General features: G+C 59.3%; 6 protein-coding genes across 9 annotated transcripts; 3 read left to right on the top strand and 3 right to left on the bottom strand.

Annotated features, from left to right (window-relative positions):
- Positions 1-587: 587 nt before the first annotated feature.
- Positions 588-1,756, top strand: SDRG_16038 (hypothetical protein). The gene is made up of 6 exons (XM_008622228.1): positions 588-785; positions 830-1,167; positions 1,211-1,271; positions 1,313-1,351; positions 1,396-1,465; positions 1,515-1,756. The coding sequence occupies exons 1-6, from the start codon at positions 609-611 to the stop codon at positions 1,664-1,666; spliced, it is 837 nt and encodes a 278-aa protein (XP_008620450.1). The 5' UTR covers positions 588-608; the 3' UTR covers positions 1,667-1,756.
- Positions 1,636-3,975, bottom strand: SDRG_16039 (the record flags this gene model as incomplete). Of its 2 annotated transcripts, XM_008622229.1 has the most annotated exons (12): positions 3,900-3,965; positions 3,672-3,851; positions 3,237-3,622; positions 3,120-3,186; positions 2,875-3,069; positions 2,631-2,831; positions 2,496-2,589; positions 2,205-2,445; positions 2,049-2,160; positions 1,968-2,006; positions 1,833-1,927; positions 1,683-1,788 (listed from the first exon to the last, which is right to left on the bottom strand). In XM_008622229.1, exons 1-12 carry the CDS (start codon positions 3,963-3,965, stop codon positions 1,683-1,685), a joined length of 1,782 nt encoding a protein of 593 aa, XP_008620451.1. The 2 variants fall into 2 exon arrangements, with proteins under 2 accessions (XP_008620452.1, XP_008620451.1); XM_008622230.1 differs by having other exon boundaries at positions 1,636-1,788; positions 1,833-1,924; positions 1,968-2,160; positions 3,900-3,975.
- Positions 3,976-4,435: 460 nt separating this feature from the next.
- Positions 4,436-8,468, top strand: SDRG_16040 (hypothetical protein; the record flags this gene model as incomplete). 3 transcript variants are annotated; one of them, XM_008622233.1, is made up of 15 exons in its annotated part: positions 4,436-4,663; positions 4,710-4,890; positions 4,934-5,189; positions 5,238-5,432; positions 5,478-5,643; positions 5,688-6,139; positions 6,183-6,323; positions 6,368-6,479; positions 6,524-6,837; positions 6,881-7,033; positions 7,081-7,221; positions 7,261-7,320; positions 7,363-8,046; positions 8,092-8,199; positions 8,245-8,468. In XM_008622233.1, the coding sequence occupies exons 1-15, from the start codon at positions 4,474-4,476 to the stop codon at positions 8,275-8,277; spliced, it is 3,186 nt and encodes a 1,061-aa protein (XP_008620455.1). In that variant the 5' UTR covers positions 4,436-4,473. The 3 variants fall into 3 exon arrangements, with proteins under 3 accessions (XP_008620455.1, XP_008620453.1, XP_008620454.1); XM_008622231.1 differs by having other exon boundaries at positions 8,092-8,468; XM_008622232.1 differs by lacking the exons at positions 4,436-4,663; positions 4,710-4,890 and having other exon boundaries at positions 5,052-5,189; positions 8,245-8,277.
- SDRG_16041 (hypothetical protein) lies at positions 8,329-10,228 on the bottom strand (the record flags this gene model as incomplete). Its single annotated transcript, XM_008622234.1, has 10 exons — positions 8,329-8,421; positions 8,463-8,701; positions 8,743-8,849; positions 8,895-9,044; positions 9,087-9,183; positions 9,232-9,324; positions 9,371-9,485; positions 9,529-9,723; positions 9,771-9,828; positions 9,879-10,228. The coding sequence occupies 10 exons, from the start codon at positions 10,226-10,228 to the stop codon at positions 8,329-8,331; spliced, it is 1,497 nt and encodes a 498-aa protein (XP_008620456.1).
- A 71-nt stretch (positions 10,229-10,299) lies between these two features.
- SDRG_16042 (hypothetical protein) lies at positions 10,300-14,070 on the bottom strand (the record flags this gene model as incomplete). The annotated part of the gene is made up of 20 exons (XM_008622235.1): positions 10,300-10,495; positions 10,538-10,739; positions 10,784-10,920; positions 10,961-11,112; positions 11,166-11,227; positions 11,279-11,338; positions 11,382-11,601; positions 11,648-11,770; positions 11,811-11,905; positions 11,953-12,055; positions 12,106-12,186; positions 12,232-12,391; positions 12,433-12,576; positions 12,624-12,745; positions 12,785-12,902; positions 12,945-13,091; positions 13,138-13,440; positions 13,483-13,562; positions 13,606-13,897; positions 13,940-14,070. 20 exons carry the CDS (start codon positions 14,068-14,070, stop codon positions 10,300-10,302), a joined length of 2,928 nt encoding a protein of 975 aa, XP_008620457.1.
- A 307-nt stretch (positions 14,071-14,377) lies between these two features.
- SDRG_16043 (hypothetical protein) lies at positions 14,378-16,863 on the top strand. The gene is made up of 12 exons (XM_008622236.1): positions 14,378-14,470; positions 14,516-14,600; positions 14,646-14,735; positions 14,777-14,980; positions 15,027-15,189; positions 15,231-15,305; positions 15,354-15,427; positions 15,480-15,623; positions 15,670-16,293; positions 16,340-16,454; positions 16,496-16,615; positions 16,656-16,863. Exons 1-12 carry the CDS (start codon positions 14,404-14,406, stop codon positions 16,686-16,688), a joined length of 1,794 nt encoding a protein of 597 aa, XP_008620458.1. The 5' UTR covers positions 14,378-14,403; the 3' UTR covers positions 16,689-16,863.
- Positions 16,864-17,116: the final 253 nt, after the last annotated feature.

Genomic DNA, 17,116 nt, shown 5'->3' on the forward strand with positions numbered 1-17,116 from the left:
ATAGTTGCGGTCCCAGCACTGTCGAACGCACTGGGTCGATTGTGCTTCTGACCTTGGCAGGAGTAAAGTTGCGTGCCACAACGCCGCTCGTACACACATTCTGGATCTATCGAGCATGCTGGCGCAAAAAAGGACGTTCCACCGCCGGCGAGTCAATGGGCTGCAAGGAAAGACGAACGAGCACGCGAGGCAGCAGCCAAGATAGTCTTCCGGGGATCATTCGGATGTCTAGACTTGCGCGATCGGCTCTTCCTGTTGTATGCTTCACTTCTCGATACAACGACATCTTCGTGTCATTTTGCTCGTGTTATTATTATTGCGCGTTGCAGCATACCCCTGTCCATGCAACCCCAAGAGGCGCGGTGGACGCACCAAGCGCACCTTTCCACGGCTGCTTGCCGCGACTTGACCGTCGACGAGCAGCCAGTACTTCGCCGACTCGAACGGCTTTCTTCTCGACATACGCCTCAGAGTGACCCACGTATGTATGGTAGTATGGATCGTTGCGATACCTTTGTCGACCTCCAAGTACCAGGAGCAAACACCGTCTGTGGGCTCGTGGGTTTGGTTTGAAAACACAATCGAAACGGTTTTGCGACGGTTCAAAAATGACGGCGGCCAAGACGTACGATGCCAAGCGCAACAGCATCGTGACGCCCGCCAAGGCCCAGCAAAGCGAAGAGAGTGAGGAACAGGCGGTCGAACCAACTCGCCTCCCGACGTCGCCCACCGGCCGCTTTCTCCAAAAGACGTACTCGATCACGCAAACATGGCTGCACATGAACGTACGAGTGGCTGCTACTCTTGTAACATGACGGCACTCGGGTAGAAATCGTCGCGGCGCAACGACAACTTTGACTGCCTCTTCCCCGAGAACCACTCGCAGGACTTCAAGAAGATCAAGTTTGTGACGTACCCGTACCACCTCTGGGGGCTCGGCCTCCTCCTCCTCGGCGGCGCCAGCTTCTTTACGTATGCGCTCTCGTCCACGAGCATCTACCGGTTCCCGAAAGGCTTTTGGTGGCAGTACCTCTTTGACGTGCTCCTCTTTCTCCTCGGCGCCCTCTGCTTTGTCTGCAGCGAAGTCGAAGTGTTCTGCATGGACCGAAACAAGGGCACGATCTCCATCTCGCAACGCGGGTGCATTAGCCACGTGCTTGGGCGCGGGTGCGTCCCCAAACATAAGCCCCAAATGCCCACGACGTACTAGGAAGGACACGTTTGTGGTGCGGCAGCTCGCGGAAATCGCCGACGTCTCGGTCGACTGCTTGGTCAGGAATACACTGGTTGGAATGCACCTCACTAATAGTAGGGCGACAAGACGGGCGACGTCGACACGCGCTCGTACAAGGTCCGGAGCTCTCGTAGAAAGCGGGACCATGCGTGTGCATCTAGATTCGCATCGAGTACCACGACGGCACGTATGCGACGATGCTCGAGGGGCAGTCCAAGGCGCTCGCCGTGCGTACGTCGCAAGCGTGTTTGAAGTTTGAGGTTCACCCAATACGGTGTAGGTCGCTGCCGCAGTCTCAAGTACTTTTTGGCCTTCTACGCCAACTCGCCGACCAAGAAGCAGCAGCAGCGGAGCCCGACCAAGCTACCGTTCCCAACCAAAGAGGCGCGTCACGTCGACTCGGTGGTGCAGGAGGCGTCGCTCACAATGTAATTCTTAATTGACGTTGTTATGCGTGACCCTGGAAGAGGTCCACGAGCATGCTCTGGACCGCATCGGGCTTGTACTTGACGTACTTCTCCATGTGCTTCTTGGAAAATTGAATGCCCGCGTACCTACGACCGACGCGCGATGAGCTCGGTTCATCACACGCACGCACTTGTCGTAGAAGGCGCGGTAGCCTGGCACGATGCGCTGCGTCGCCATCGTCGTCAGCTTCTCGCGCAGCTCGGTATCCGGCACGACAAACGCCTTCTACTCGAGTGAGCTGAGACTCTAGACATCATAGGCGTACGTGGTGGGTGTGCACTTCTTCGAGCGCTGCGTTGAAACGCTACACAAGACGGTCGACTCTCCATTGCGACGGTTCTGGTACCGCAAACTTGTCCTTGAGGAGGCGGCCGCTCTCGAGCGTGAGCACGGCGCTGTTGCTCTTGTACTGCAACGTGCTTTTGGGGTCGGCGATAATGCCATCAAAGCCGTCGTAGCTACGCCCAGTCTGAGTACGAGACCCGTCCTCGAAGAGATGTACCTCGTTTCGACGAAGCTCGCCATGGCCTTCTCGCCGAGCGCAGCGACCTTGGGCTGCATGGTCTGCTGGATTGCTGTCGTGACGACAGGCGATTGGTCCGCAAAGTCGCTTGCGAGCTGAGCCATGGCGCTCGCAACGTAAAATGTGTTGTTGAATAGAAAAATGGCCTTGAGGTCGCCGCGCGCCTTGGCGGCCGATGCTTTTGCCTGCAGCGCGTCGAGGAGCTTCATCAACACCGAGTCTGCAATCACCCAATTAGCAAATCGACATATAGCTTCGTAGGTTACGTACCGACAAAGTAAGTCACATTGCTCGTTTGGTCGGTCGAGAGAAGACACTCGAGCGCGATCACATGGTCGCTGAGCTCGCGCAGAAAGTGCATAGTCTAAACGCACGCTACATTGCACGTTGACGATACACGCGTACGTGACTCGAGGTCGGGTGCACGTTTCCGTCCTTGAGCCCGAGCTTGTCGTGGAGCATCGACTCGGCAATGTCATCTTTGAACGCGCCGAGCTTGACGCGTGACGCGGCGGCGAGACCTTCTTCGATTTTGCCAATGATCCCCACAAGCTTCCACGGCTCGGTCGTCTCGCTCCCTGGGTGCTCGCGCAGTCGCAGCGGCGGCTACGCCACCGTGCATAACGTAAGATAAAGAACAAGATTCGACCTGCAGCACGTCCCGGAACGACGTGCTCTTGGACTTGAACATGTAGTGGAGCTCGATGGGCTGGAAGACGTCTTTGGCATCTTCCTCCTTGACGTCTTTTGTGAGACTTTCGAGCAGCGGCGCCACCGTCCAGCTCAGCGCCGCGTGGGCCAAGTCTTCATTGGGAAACACGCGGTTCGCGAGCTCCTTCTCGGCCTAGTATACGTGGATCGTCCAGGAGATGCGTTCATATATGGCGAGTGTACGTGGATCGCGAGCACAATGTTGTCCAGATATGCGGCGATATGCGCTTGCGACCCTGCGTCGTCCTTGCTAACACCATTGCTGCGTCAACGACAACCGAGTTGATGCAAATGACGTACGCCTTGACCTTGTCGAGCGCTTCGGTCACGAGCTTGAGCCGCCGCTCGCCGTACTCGACGAGCAGCGCCGTCGGCGCCAGCTTCGTGCTCAAGAGGCACGCGAGGAGCTTCGACGCTTTGATGACGTCGGCGTCGTGGAGCGTGGATGCAACCAGACTCTGTGCGCTGACCGAGTAGCGCAAGACGAGGGCGACGTCCGAGACAAAGTCCGACTTGCACTTGGTCTGGGCCTGCGCCAGCACGTGGCGGGCGTGGTCAAGCGCCTTGCCCGAGCCCTCGTAGCCGCGGTGGAGCTCGAGAAACTCGATCGAGCGCAAAAGCTTGTGCATCGTCTTGATGTAGCGCTCTTGGTCGTACTTGGCGCCTTGCTGCAGCACAGTGGCGACCTACATAGCAGAATACTGAGGCAGCGATGTCGAGCGTCGCCTTGAGTACGTCGCTGGCAGTCGTAAAGTTTTCGTTCACCGCACGCAGCTCGAGCACGCTAATGTCAATGTTCTTTTGCGTCTCGCGCAGCTTCTCGGTGAGGCTGTAGATGGGCATCATCTGCCCCTCGAGTCGGTCGAGGCCGCCCTTGAAGCCGACAAGGATCGAGTTGACCGACGCCAGCTGCGCCTGCGCATACATAGCCGCTGTCATCTCACCTCGCATGCCGCCATGTACCTTGCTGTCAGCCATGGCCGCGCGGATCGCCGCGACAGCGTCGTCCTGGCACCGCTCAACCTCCATCTCAAGAACTCCAAGGCCGTTTCAGGCTACATTTAGGAAAGAAGCACCGAAATGGCGCCCTGAAATAAGGCGTCACCTGCTGCAACTAGGTGCAATGTGGGCGGCATGGGGCCAGGAAGCGAACGTGTGCAGATCGCTCTTGCACGTACGCCAGCACGAAGTAGGGACATTCTGCGTCAAGGATCTGCTTGCTGCGAGAGACAACGAGGTTTTCTATCACAAACCAGTTTAACGCATTGGATTGTGACGTTTAAACATTTAACGTGCATATCCTATGCGTTTTACCTCGATCGTGCAATCTACGTGTTGTCGCAGCTTCTCGATGATAAGCAGCCGAAGATCTGCTGCCGCCGCCGAAGAAGATCTCGCATCTCGTCCTGCACGGCGCAGGATTTGGCCGGCTGCGAATCGCAAATGTGATTCGGAAAGGCGCACCTACTTCAACCTTTGGCACACAAAAAAAGGATTCCGCAGGATACCGGAGTTTCAAGATTCCCAGTCCGAGAGCATGCGGAGCGATGCAAGTCCTGACCGTCGCATCTCGTTCGACGACGACGACGCTGGCACGTTCTCGGTGCTCATGAGCCCAGCGGCAGGCGCGTTACTGCCCAAGCTGCCGCTCTCGCGCGTCCGCCCGCCATCGCGCCACGCGCCTCCGTCGCCACTCGACCTACGGTCCATCAGCTCTGCCCACCAGCGTACATTCCCGTGGCATCGCGTCGCCTTAGCAAGCAAGTGGCGTAGGTCCACACTCGGCGGTGTCGAGCACGACGAGCAAGGCGCCAGTGCTCACGGAACTCAACGACAGCATCGTTTTTGCCCTGCGGCCTGCAACACCCGACGCCAAGAAGGCCGGGACGAGCGGCAAGACGACCAAGGTCGCTGACTTGAGCGTCCCGAACGTCTCAATCCCCGAGAACCAGCGGTCTTATCTTGCCCGATCTCTGTATCTGATGCGTGTCGTCTAGGTACACGTTCGCGCTCATTCTGCGCAACACGTACCAAGTCAAGCAGCTCCTCAAAGAGCGGTTTCCGCGGCGCGTGGACAAGCCACTGCGGCGCCACTACGCAGACCAGGTCGGCGCGATGCAGATCAAGTGCATTCGGCGGCTCGTGCAGTCGGGGCTCGGCGTCATTCTCCTCGACAACGACAACAGCATTCCGCACCATGCGCAAAAGTGGAACGAGACCAACAACATTTGCGTGCTCATCGACCCGTACAAGGTAGAGCTCTCTCCGATTTGTTGCTGGTATGTCACAATATGTATCTAGGACAAGGAGCTGCTTTTGCAAGAGTTTCGGCGGGAAAAGGACGAGCTCGCGATCAAGCGCGGCCAGGCGACGTCGCGCTTGGGCCTCGAGACGCTCGAGAGTCTTCGCAACGCGTGCTTCTCCCCGGCGCTCGAGCTCCAGCTGACGCACAACCTCATCCGCAACGCCCTGCGCGACTACGACGTCGAGGACTGGGTCTGCACTATCCAATGAAATATCAACTTATCAACTTGGCGACAGGTGCTGGACCACTCGAACGAACTCTCTTGCTGGGACGTGATCGAACACTGCTTCCCTCTCCACGACCGCGTCTTCAACAACACGTTCTTCGCCGAGTACCGCAAGCGCACCTTTGACGTGCGCAAGGCGTCGGCGGGCAACAACTCGGAGCGCTGGGCCATCGAAGGTGTGTCAACGTATTTTTGTATCAATCTTTCAAGTGAGATATAGAGCTGCGTCTGCACTTTGGCGAGCGCGTCGCGTTCCTCTTTGCGTTCATGCGCATCTATAGCAAGATGCTGCTCCCACTCACCGTGCTCTGCGTTCTCTACTACCTCGGGTTTCGGTGGGTGCCCGGGTACATCTGGAACAAGTACCTCCTCGGACTCTCGGTGCTCGGGTTTGGCGTCGTCGCGATCTGGGCGCCGGCGCTCATGCTCGTTTGGGAGCGCGAGACGCGCGTGCTCACGGAAAAGTGGAATCTGGCGAGCTACCGCGACACGATCTTCGAACGCAACGACGAGAACCCCGACTTCGAGTACGTTTGGACCAAGAACGAGATCACGCACGAGATGGAGAAGACGCCCAAGGAGAGCAAGAAGCGGCTCATTCGCGCCACGATGGTCTTCTTCGTCGCCCTCAGCTCGCTGCTTCAGTGCATCGTGCTCATGCCATTTCTCCAGGTATTGCGACGACTCTACATCAAGTCATTGCGTTGGTGTCCAGTGGTATGTGTGGTCCAAGCTCGCCCCAGTGTGCGACGGCAGTGTGTGTATCGAGCGCGGCAACTGCCAGCAGTTTATCAATTGCTTCCAGTCGCCAACGTCAACGGTGGGCACGGACCGCTGGGCGTACATCCTCATCCAGGTACCTCCAATCTGTACAAATGCCAAATCCTTAGCAAATCCTAGGGCGTCTTGCTCGGGCTCCTCATCGACACGGTATTCTTCGAACTCTTCAATTGGTTCTCGGCCAAGTTTGTCTCGTGGGAAAATTTGGCGAAAAAATCCGACTTTGAAAACCGTACTTTTGCCTTATTCTGCAAATTTACAAATTGGATGATGTAGGGCTCGTGCACCGGCGGTTCGTCTTTGTGTGGTCCAACTGGTTCTTCTGGTTTCTCACACTCGCCTTCTTCTACCTCCCGTACGGCAACTACGTCAACGATCTCTTCCGGCACTTTGGCTGGGGCTGGGCCGTCATATACGAGTGGGACCCCGCCGCCCTCACGCTCGACACGCTGTTTGTGACGCCGCTCGTCGTGACGCAGCTCCTCAACATGCTCCTCGAGACTGGGCTTCCCTACCTCGTGCGCAAGATCCGCCGCAAGCCAGCGTCGTGCCGGTCAGCGTGTTCGGACTCGTGGCTCGCCGGCTTTCAAGTAGGTCAATTGCATTGAGATTGAGATTCCAGAACGTGCCCAGTGCGTGCGGGCGATGCAAGAGAAGAAGGTGCAGCACCGGCGCGAGGCCAACATGACAGCGCACAAGCTCGCGGACGAGGTGTCACGCTCGACTCGCTTCTTCGTGCCTGTCCTCGGGTACTCGGACGACTCGAACGAGTACACGGCGTACGAGGTACGACAGGTTCGACACGGTTAGAACCCTAACCACCGACGACGCAGATCCTGGCCGAGTCTCGACTGCCCGTGTTTGACACGACGTACGACTACCTCGACGCCTCGATCCAGTTTTCCTACATTGTCATGTTCACGGTCGTATGGCCGCTGCTGCCGCTCCCCGCCTTTCTCAACAACGTCCTCGAGGTATCCAGCGCTCACCTTCAATGCTCACACGAGGCGCAGGTCCGTGGCGATGCGTTCCGACTCCTCTTTGGCCACCGGCGGCCCATGCCCCGGCGCGACGTACGTGGCTCGTATATTGATCGTAGGACAGAGAGTGCGTAGACGTCGATTGGCGAGTGGGCCACTGTGCTGCACTACGCCAACATCATTGGCATCACGGTTGTCTCGGGCCTCATCGTCATGTACCACTTTGGCTCGGTCGTGAGCGACTGGAACGGCGATTTCTGCGACATGAGCTTCAGCGACGCCGCGATGGTCCCGTTCCAGACGCTCAATCGGTCGCTCACGCGCGACCCGATGGCCTGCGCGCTCTTCCTCGCGCCATCCGAGGCGTGGGGTATGCGCCAGATCGTCGCGTTCATCGTGCTCGAGCACCTCGGGTTCATCTGCCGCTACTTGGTGCTCCAGCTGGAGAAGACACCGAGCGCGATTGCGAGCTCAGCGTACCTCCGCCTCAAGCAGATCCGAGAGCTCACGAGTGCTCGGACGGCCGACGCCAGTGTGTTCGAGTACATTCGCGAGCTCCGCGAGATCTTCGACACGTACGACGTCGACGGCTGCGACCACTTGTACGAAGACGACCTCGTACTCTTCCTCGCCGAGTGGGTCGGCACGGACGTGTCGGACCTCCAGAGTCGCAGCGGCCAGATCTTTCGCTATATGGACAAGAACCAGCTCGGGAAGGTGCCCTTCTCCACGTGCTGCCTCATGCTCCAGCACGCGCACCACGACCGGTTCTTCTCGGTTCTTCTCGGCATCTACGACTCGCTCGACGACTTTCGCAATGTACACCATTTGCTGCCTGGAAGCTGCCCACAATGCTGAGTATAGGGACAAATCCGGCTCCAGGACGGACCGGTACAGTACCGCCGCGGGCGAAGAGCAGCGTCGTCGTCCATGACGAACGGCAGCAGCGAGCACCACCACGCATCTGCCATCGTACTGTATACATCTTACGCTCGCTATCTCTTGATTTATGAATAGGACTCGGAAACCTCGCAGCACGAGCCCGTTTAGTGGTTTGATGTAGTCGAGAAGAGAGCATGCAGAAGTGCGTTCTGGTGCGTCTTAGTCATGAAGCGCCGCGAAATCAAAGGGCGCGAACGCCTTGCGGAAGGCGTCCGTCATGGCCGTTTCTTCGTCCTTGGGCACGACGCAGTACTAGAGCGAGGTCGTACAACTGGTATACAAGGATCGATTACCTTCCAGTTTTCTCGTCGCGGCATGTCGAGGAGCGTCGCAGCCACGTGGCGGCCAAACTGCATGTAGTGCTTCCCGCGCACCGCGTGGTACAGCCGGGTGTAGCCGCCCGCGCCGTCGGGAAAACTCACCAAAAAGTACTCGGACGGCGACGTCGGCAGCGGCGCGTCGGGCGACAGCATCTCAAAGTCGACATTGTACTGCTTGCCTTCCTCAAAGCAAATGTGCGCCACGTGCGCCACTAGAAAATATCAGAATCCTGCAGATCAATAAGAAACGTACAGGCATCCGCGGGCACGGGAATGACTTGGAGGTGGGCGTGCGCAGCACCGAGCGTCGAGACGTTGCGGTCCATGAAAATGAGCGACTTGCCCTGGCTCGCAAAGAGCCTACAGTGCAAACATGAGGCGGGAATTCGACAAACGACCAAGTACTTTTCCAGCGCCGATTTGAACTTGTCGACTTCGGCTGCGGCAGCCGGCGAGAGGCTGCGCATGCTCGAGACATGCTGGATCGGGATGATGAGCACGTGGTCGGGCACGATCGGGCCTTTCGGAATCGCCACGTAGGCCTCGTCACCAATGCTACAGTCTATCGAGTGCAAAATCTGTGTGCGAAATGTGTACCTCACAATGAGATGCGTCTCGACCGTCGGCGTCGCGAGGCAGAACCAGCACTCGGACCGGTTGGCAACGACGGGGCGACGAATCTGCTCGTGCGCACCTACAGACCAGGATCAAGCAGCGTGTCTCTATAGAGCCAAGCGAGTACCTTGGCCTTGCGCCGCGAGCGCCGGGTCGTAGCGAAACTGCCCAGCGTTCTGGCTTTGTTGCGTGAGCTTCTGAACCTTGTCGGCCGAAAGCCCTACAACGACTAGAGTTGCTACGTGCTTGTAGCAATCAACACAGACCGTCCGTTCTCAGGCGCTTGGTCCCGAGCTCACTGGCGTCCCCGCGACGCTTGGCTTGAAACGGCGACTGCGTCGTGCCTGGCGGGATCTCGACCGAGACGCCTTCTTGCAGCGGCTAGGATTTGCGTTTGAGTTTGGATATAAGTGGAGGAACACACCTCGAGGTTGAGTGCATGGAGCCACTTCTTGTCCTTGTCGGCCGAGGCGCCGACGTGGCCGAGGCCAATGAGACGCGAGACGCGACGACCAGCGCTCGGGACGTCCGTGACGTACGGTAGATGCTGGTAGAAGACGCCATGCGTGCCCACAATGTGGTATCGTGGCACCGCCGCTTGGGCCGCGAGCCGCGCTTCCTAGAAACAGCGTCGCAACTTGGACAATGGATGGTACTGCTGCACACCTTGGAGCCCACGTGCTGGATCGCGACCGGAACCTTGTCTGGCAAGAGCGCGTCAAAGCTATAGGATGGCGGTAGCGGTCGTAGACGCAGCAGTAGAAGCCATCGTACCCGTCGGGGTAGGCCGCGGTCACTAGCACGTCGACGGGCGCCAGCGCTGCCGCGAACGCTGCACCGGCGGCTTCATCGGCCAAGAAGGCCACCTGAAGCCCACAGAGCTCGAGGACGCTGTTGGTCGAGACGAGGTGGAGGTTGGTGATCGCAGTACTTGCGGTCCCCGGCGCCGCCAGCGCATACACGGGCAGCGGCCAGGCGGCGTCGTCGAGCGCCGACACGTCGCACGCGCCCGTGCAGAGCACCATGTTGAAGGGCCCATGCGCCGACGCATGCAGCTTCTCGACGCGAGCGCGGAGCGCGGGCCATGCGCTCCCGACGTCGCCGCAGAGCAACACCTTGACCATCACTGCTGTGGAACGTTCGCAAATAGTATGCTCCTCAAAATCGTGTTATACATGATATGGTGTGTTCTGGGTTAAAACCAAGTCGACGTGGTCTTGCTGCCCTTGGCGAGGCGGCCTTGGCGGGTCCGGCGGACCGTCTCCTGCATCTCGAGCGTGTGGATGGCGGTCTCGAGGAACGGCGTGAGCTGGATCGTCTTGTCGAGGTGCCGGAAAATGCTGGGAAAGCCGCCCTTGCGCGCGAGAACGTTCCCCAACAGCCGCGCCGTCCTACTCGCAACTCTGAACCTACGAGTCGACGTCACAGCGCACCGTCCGTTGCCGTCGTAGAACGGGTGGATGAAGAAGACGAGCGCCGCAAACGCGTAGTAGGCTGCGACCAGCGGGTGCTGAAATGGCTGGTTGAGCGTGCCAACGTAAAGCGTGAGCGCCGACGCAATCTCCTCGGCGGGCAAAAAGACGCGGTAGATGCGCTCCGAGGCGTACCCCACCGCCGCATTCTCCCGCGCCATGCCTGCTCTCAACATGAGATTCCGAGGCTCATAGCTCGCGTTGTACCGCCCGTCTCGCCCGCGGCTTCGCACACGGCGCGGTGCAGCGTGAGCACTTGGTCATATGACACGACGCTGCGCGGATCGACCAAGATCGTGTTGAGGATCGAGAGGAGCGCTGCGGTCGGCGGCGGCGTCGACGGTCTATTTGGTCGTAGCAAAGGAAGGATTGCCAGAGACGCACCGGAACGCGCCTTTGCGGTCGTGGGCACTTCCGAGCGCATCGTACACGTCGCTTAACGTAAACGGCGTCGACGAAAAGCCCTCGAACGCGCGGTTCGCGAGCTTGGCTTGGAGTCCGGACCGATCAAACTCGTCGGCGAGGAGACGCGGCAGCTACCCAGTGCGCGCGCTCAGAGTGCGCAACAATATAGACAATCGATAGAAACCTGTTCGAGCTCCCGGAGAACGGGCGACGGCACGCGCCCAAAGAGGCTCGGGGGTGGGGCGACTAGCATCATACGTGATTTACATCAATGTATCAAGGTAGAAGAACACGCACGTGGCGGCGGCGGGGCCACGGCGGCCGGTGGGGCCGGCATTTTCCCGCGGTGGATGTGACCTGCGTCTGGTGAGCCACATGATCCGCATACTAACACGCGTACCCGACACTTTGTACTTGCAGAGGATACACTCGGGCTCGTCGGATGCTGCTGCCGGAGGCTCCTCGACGACGACGACAGTGGGTGCTGGCGCCGCCGACGGATGCACGTGGCGCTGCAGCTCGTTGTAGAGGTGGTGAACCTTGGAGAAGAAGTCGCCTTCGGTCGGGCTCACGGCGGTCCAGTACGAGAGGTAGTAGAACACGTGTTGCACGAGTTGCGCCTACGCGCATCGAATGAAAGGAGAGAGCGCGTCGAGATCTTAGTACCTTAGTTGCGATCGAGGGCGTCAGGTCGTCCGGCGTGAGCTCCAGGAGCGCGCTCGAGAGCACGTCATCAAAGAGACCTTGTGTGACGAGCCCAACGAGCGACGCGAGAATGTTGACGGCCGCCTAGAACTCCGAGTCAGCGACGGCAGTCGACAGCTCGTACCCAGTGGTCTTCGCTGCTCATGGACGTTGCGATCTTGTCAATGTAGTCAAAGAGTCGCCACGTCAGCGCCAGCGACACAACGTCGTGCAGCGCCACTACGTCCAGGTGAGAGTGCAAGGTCCATTCTCTCACAACGACGTACGTTCCTCGGCCGTCACGGAGGGATACAAGAGCTCGCCCGCGCCCGTGAGCGCACTCTCGAGCGCGTAGCAGTACTGGTACCGCGACATGCCCAAATGCGTCTCCTACATTAGCGTCTGTGGGTCGATTCCCTCGAAACAACACGTGCGCGTACGTGCTTGAGCAAGCAGAGCAGCGTGACGCCCTTGACGAGGCGCTGGATCCGCTGCACGTACGTGACGTCTTCTCCAAGACTCTACAACTGAGTTATACTTGATGGACGGAGAATCGGAGAGGGTACCTCGTGGCTGTACCACGAGAGGACGGCGACGACGGCGAGCTTGGCGACCATTGGCACCGAGAGGAGCGACTTGAGCCCGGCCTTGCGCGCATGCGGCCCAAAAAAGAACTTGGACTGCGGCGTGTGCGTGAGGTTGGCGACCCACTCGGGCTGCTGGCCGCTACCAACTTGAAATGACGCATTGCTCGTGTTTCGCTCTACCTGTAGACACGCCCGACGTGGTCTTGACCCGGGTCCACGAGCATGAGGCCGCGTGCTTTGCGAAAGAGCAGAATCGGGTCGAGCTTGGCGCCGCCTTTGGCGTGATGGCTCCACGCCGCATGCAGCGCCGGGACCAACGTGTCACTAGATGACTCCGTCCGACCTTTCTGATACTTTAGGACAAACTGTACTTGATCATGTCGGTGTCGTCCCCAATCGTGGGGCGGAACCAAACCGAGTGCAGAATGATCGTGCACCCGTCGCTGTCTTCGTCCTTGACCGGAATGCACGCTTCGCCAAAGCTCCACTTGGCCTACGACCGTTGAGAGAGGGCACACTGTGGCGACACTACCGCGCACACGGTGCGAAGAACGTGCTCGATGGCCGTGTCCAAGACGCCCGGGTCCATCTGGTTCATCGCTTCGTCGTACGCGTGGCCGTGCTCGACTGCGTGGTGCGCCCGGAGGTACCTACGCCGCCCGTTGAAACCTAATTTTCGCGTGCATCTGTACCGTGCGACGTCGTGGTGGGCAAAGTACGTTGCTTCGGCGAGCGGCGAGCTGCCCCAGCGGTCGAGCGCGTTGACGTTGGCGCCGCACTCAACGAGGTACTGGCACATGCGCAGGTTGCCTTCGCTGCTCGCCACGTGCAAAAGCGCCCTACCCACCGTCATGGAACACAAGTCGATGAGCCGGTTTTGTCTACCGTGCGTCGTAGTCTTGGACGTCGGGGTGCACGCTCTGCGGCACGAGCTCCATGAGGTACGCCACGTTCCCGCGCTTGATGGCTTCGAAGGCCAACGCCATTTGGTTGCCGCTCGGCAGCGGCGGCGAGGTCGATTGATGCCGCTGCCGAAGGACGTCGACGATCGCGCTGGCGTTCGCGTCGACAGCCAGCGACATGGGCGTGCGACCGACCGCGTCGGCAACGTCGACCTTGGCGCCCGCCGAGAGCAAGAGCTCGATCACGTCCAGCTGTTCGTGCTCGACCGCCACGTGCAGCGCCGTGCTATTCGGTCGTGAAGTGCAACAGATCACTGAGACGTCGTACCGGCCAAGAGCGTCAGCCACGTCGACCTTGAGGCCGTCGAGCCAGGCGCGCTTGAGGGTTTCTGTGTCGCCGGCTTGCACCTACATGCGGCGTGTGGAGATATGCGGAAGGCAGTCTTCGTACGGCGGCAAAGACGGTGTTTGGGTCGAGGACGTCGCTGCGGGCGGCAGTCGTAATCTCCTGCAAGTTGTGTGGCGAGCGCCGGCCTAGGGGCGGCCGCGCGCGGTCCGATGCGAATGGCACGTCCGACTGGAACCGCACAAACTGCGCGAGGATGCTCACGACGCTCGGGTCCTTGGCGCAGTCCAGAGGCGTCGCGCCCCACCGGTCCTTCTTGTAGACGTTGGCACCGGCCTTGAGAAGCACCTCGACGACGCTCGACTTGCCGTCGCTCGCCGCAATGTGCAGCGGTGTCCTAGCGCCGCCCATGAACGACATGTCCTGCAACATGACGCACCGCTGGTCGTAGTCGGCGAGGTTGACGTCGGCGCCGGCGTCGATGAGCTGGAGAAGAAGGCCCGTGTCGCCCATGCCTGCGGCCCAGCAGAGGGCCGTCGTATCACGCACCATCGGCGGGACCTCGGCCATCGTCGCGAGCAAGAGATACGGCCAATTTGCACCTTGCCTGGTTTTGTGCAAGATCCGAGCGGATTTTGACCAATCAAAACGTGCAGCGCCAGCACCGACTAAGTACCACACGTCACGATGACTAGACAATCGACTAACTGGGACGAGAACTCGAGGGAGCACGCTTCACGCTGCAATGGAAAGAGGGACACGTCCTCGGATGCAATGTATTGGTAACCCAAGAGCAGAATTACTGCATTATCTCGCGCTAGTGCCTGGAACATGGCCCCGAGTCTGTCGACTCTGTTTAGTTAGTCGATTGTCGAGTGGGAAACGCAATCGTGTGAAACGGCAATGAGTCACCGACAGCAGCCGCAGCCGCCGGCGAACCAAGGCTCGGCGCGGAAGGACCCACCGCTGGGTATGCCGAGCATACTTCACATGCTATAGCCAAGGTACTTGGTAGGCGCTGCGCTGCGAAAGACCCGAGCGCCGAGCCGCAAGGCTATGGACGCACCTCCGCCATCGTTAAGCCGCAAGCCCGACAGCACGTGCGTGTCGATGGTTGCCAATCATCGCAATAAGCATCTTCGTAGCGTTCGCGTCATCGTGCGCACGCGGCCGCTCAACGCCGCCGAGGCCGCGCGGGGCGAAGCGCCTGTTTTGCGCTTCTCGTCCAACAACCGGTATCCCTGGTGCATCGCAGCCTGCAATCATCCGTGTGCAGGACAGAGCTGCAGGTCGTCTCGGCCGGCGCTGGCGGCCGCGAGCTCGTGCGCAGCTTCCAGTTTGACGTGTGCGCGTCGGAAGAGGTCGCGCAGTCCGAGTTTTTCGAGCTCTCGGGCGTCACAGCGCTCTTGGACTCGGCGCTCGAGGGGTACCTTGCGACCGTCTTTGCGTACGGCCAAACAGGGTCGGGCAAGACCTACAGGTGATAGTAGACTTCGATGTCTCGCAGCTTCAACTCCAATTTGCAGCATGTCGGGGCTGGACGAGAAGATCGAGAAGCGCGACCGGCGGCACGAGGCATCGGACGGTCTCATTCCGCGCTCGATCCGGTACCTCTACGACGCGATCGAGGCCCAGACCAGTACGAAATACACGCTCAAAGCCTCGTACTGCGAGATCTACAACGAACAAGTGTGTTATCAACCTCTCTCGGTGTTATAACAGTTCTACAGGCCTACGACTTGCTCAACCCGGCTTCAGGCACGCTCAACATTCGCTGGAACGACCGCAATGGTTTTTACGTGCAGGTATACTTGACTCGATTCCTAGTCGCTGCGCGGACTAACGTCGACTAGAACCTACTCGTCGTGCAGTGCGACTCGATCGACGATGTTGTCGCGGTCGTCGACGAAGGCCACAAGAACCGCCGGTACGTCCATTCCGCGGCGGTTTGTATCAATTTATATATGTATCAACATCAGCGTCGGGAGCCACGAGATGAACAAGGACTCGAGTCGGAGTCACTCGATCTTGACGCTGCTGTTGGACCAAGAGGCGGTCGATCCGACGGACGGCCACGCTGTGGGCAAATTTGGGAAAATTTCGTTCGTCGATCTCGCAGGCAGGTACGCGCCCCGCTCCTCTAACGCTGAGCGAGAATGCTCGATCTAGCGAGCGGCTCCGCGACACCAAGTCGTCGAAAACGGACGAGACGTCGAGCATCAACAAGAGTCTCATGACGTTGGGCAAGGTCATCTCGGCGCTGGGCGCCAAAGGCGGCGTCGCTGCCAACGCCACCTTTGTGCCATACCGAGACAGCAAACTCACCAAGTTGCTCATGGACTCGCTCGGCGGCCAGAGTCTCACGCTCATGGTGGCGTGCGTCTCGCCTGCGCCGTGCTTCCTCGAAGACACGCTAAGCACACTCAACTACGCGACGCGCGCCAAGAACATCCAAAACAAGCCGACGGTCCAAACCGACCCGAAGGAGAGTCTCATCTCGGGTCTACGCCACGAAAACCAACTCTTGCGCTCGGAAAACGCCTTCTTAAAGCAGCAGCTGCACGCGCACGGCATCACGACCAGCTCCAAGTTAGGACAAGAAATCAAAGCGCCGCGACAGATCCCACCGCTACCCACCAAGCCATCGCTCCATGTCGAGGCAAATGCGCCCGAGTCGGACGCGCTCGGCGGCGTCGTCGCAGCGTACCAGAGCCAACTCATTTACCTCCAACAGGAGAACGCACAGCTACATGCCAACCAAGGCTACGCGGAGCACCGCCTTGGCAACCTCACGTAGCGCATATGAGAGACCCATCGGTGGTAGAGATCTCGGTTGTAGGCGCGAAAACGAAGCGCTTCGAGAGACTTTAGAAAAGCACCAGCAAGCCAAGCCCACCTCCCTCGCGGCCCAAGCAACGATCGACCGCTTGACGCTGGAAAACGCGCGGCTCAAGGTACACCACGCCACGTGCAATCGCGCTGAACGACGCGGTAGGCGCAGTTGCAGTCACAACAACCAAGCTCTGGCGACCAAGATATTTTGACCCAAGTGCGCCAGATGAACCAGCGACTCGAGCACCTCCAGCAGCGCGAACAAGAGCTCATGCTCGCACTGGTACGCGTTTGCAGCATCCAGTATTTTCACATGTGCGCAGGCGAGGAAGAACCGGTCGCGCGATGCTATTTAATGCCGACGCGGGCAGTCTTCCACGCCCACGAGCTATGGCGTCCACAGAAAAACCCAAGTTCTTCGATGTGACTATGGTCTTTCAGCCGAATGACGATATAGTCTCCACCGAAAGTCCGTTTTCAAATTCTAGAGCTCCGTTATTTGTGTCCAAATAGCATCGTACTAGTATTGCCTTCTTGCCGCCAGACGAGGACGACGCGCATCTGGTGGATGACCTCGAGGAGGCTTGGGCGTTCACATATTCTCCATCTCGTCGTCCGGCCTACGCATCGGGTACGACCTTGCAGTGCCTGCGCGCCGACTACCTCGAGAACCAACGTTTCTAAAGCTCTGGCGCCGCGCTGAATGATGCACTCGGTCACCTAGCCTGTCGGACGCCTCCGCAGGGCAGTTGCGCCATGACGCAGAAGGGGCTCGAGGACAAAG

Source organism: Saprolegnia diclina (assembly GCF_000281045.1).
Source record: "Saprolegnia diclina VS20 unplaced genomic scaffold supercont1.111, whole genome shotgun sequence".
NCBI classification, from domain to species: Eukaryota; Oomycota; class Saprolegniomycetes; order Saprolegniales; family Saprolegniaceae; genus Saprolegnia; species Saprolegnia diclina.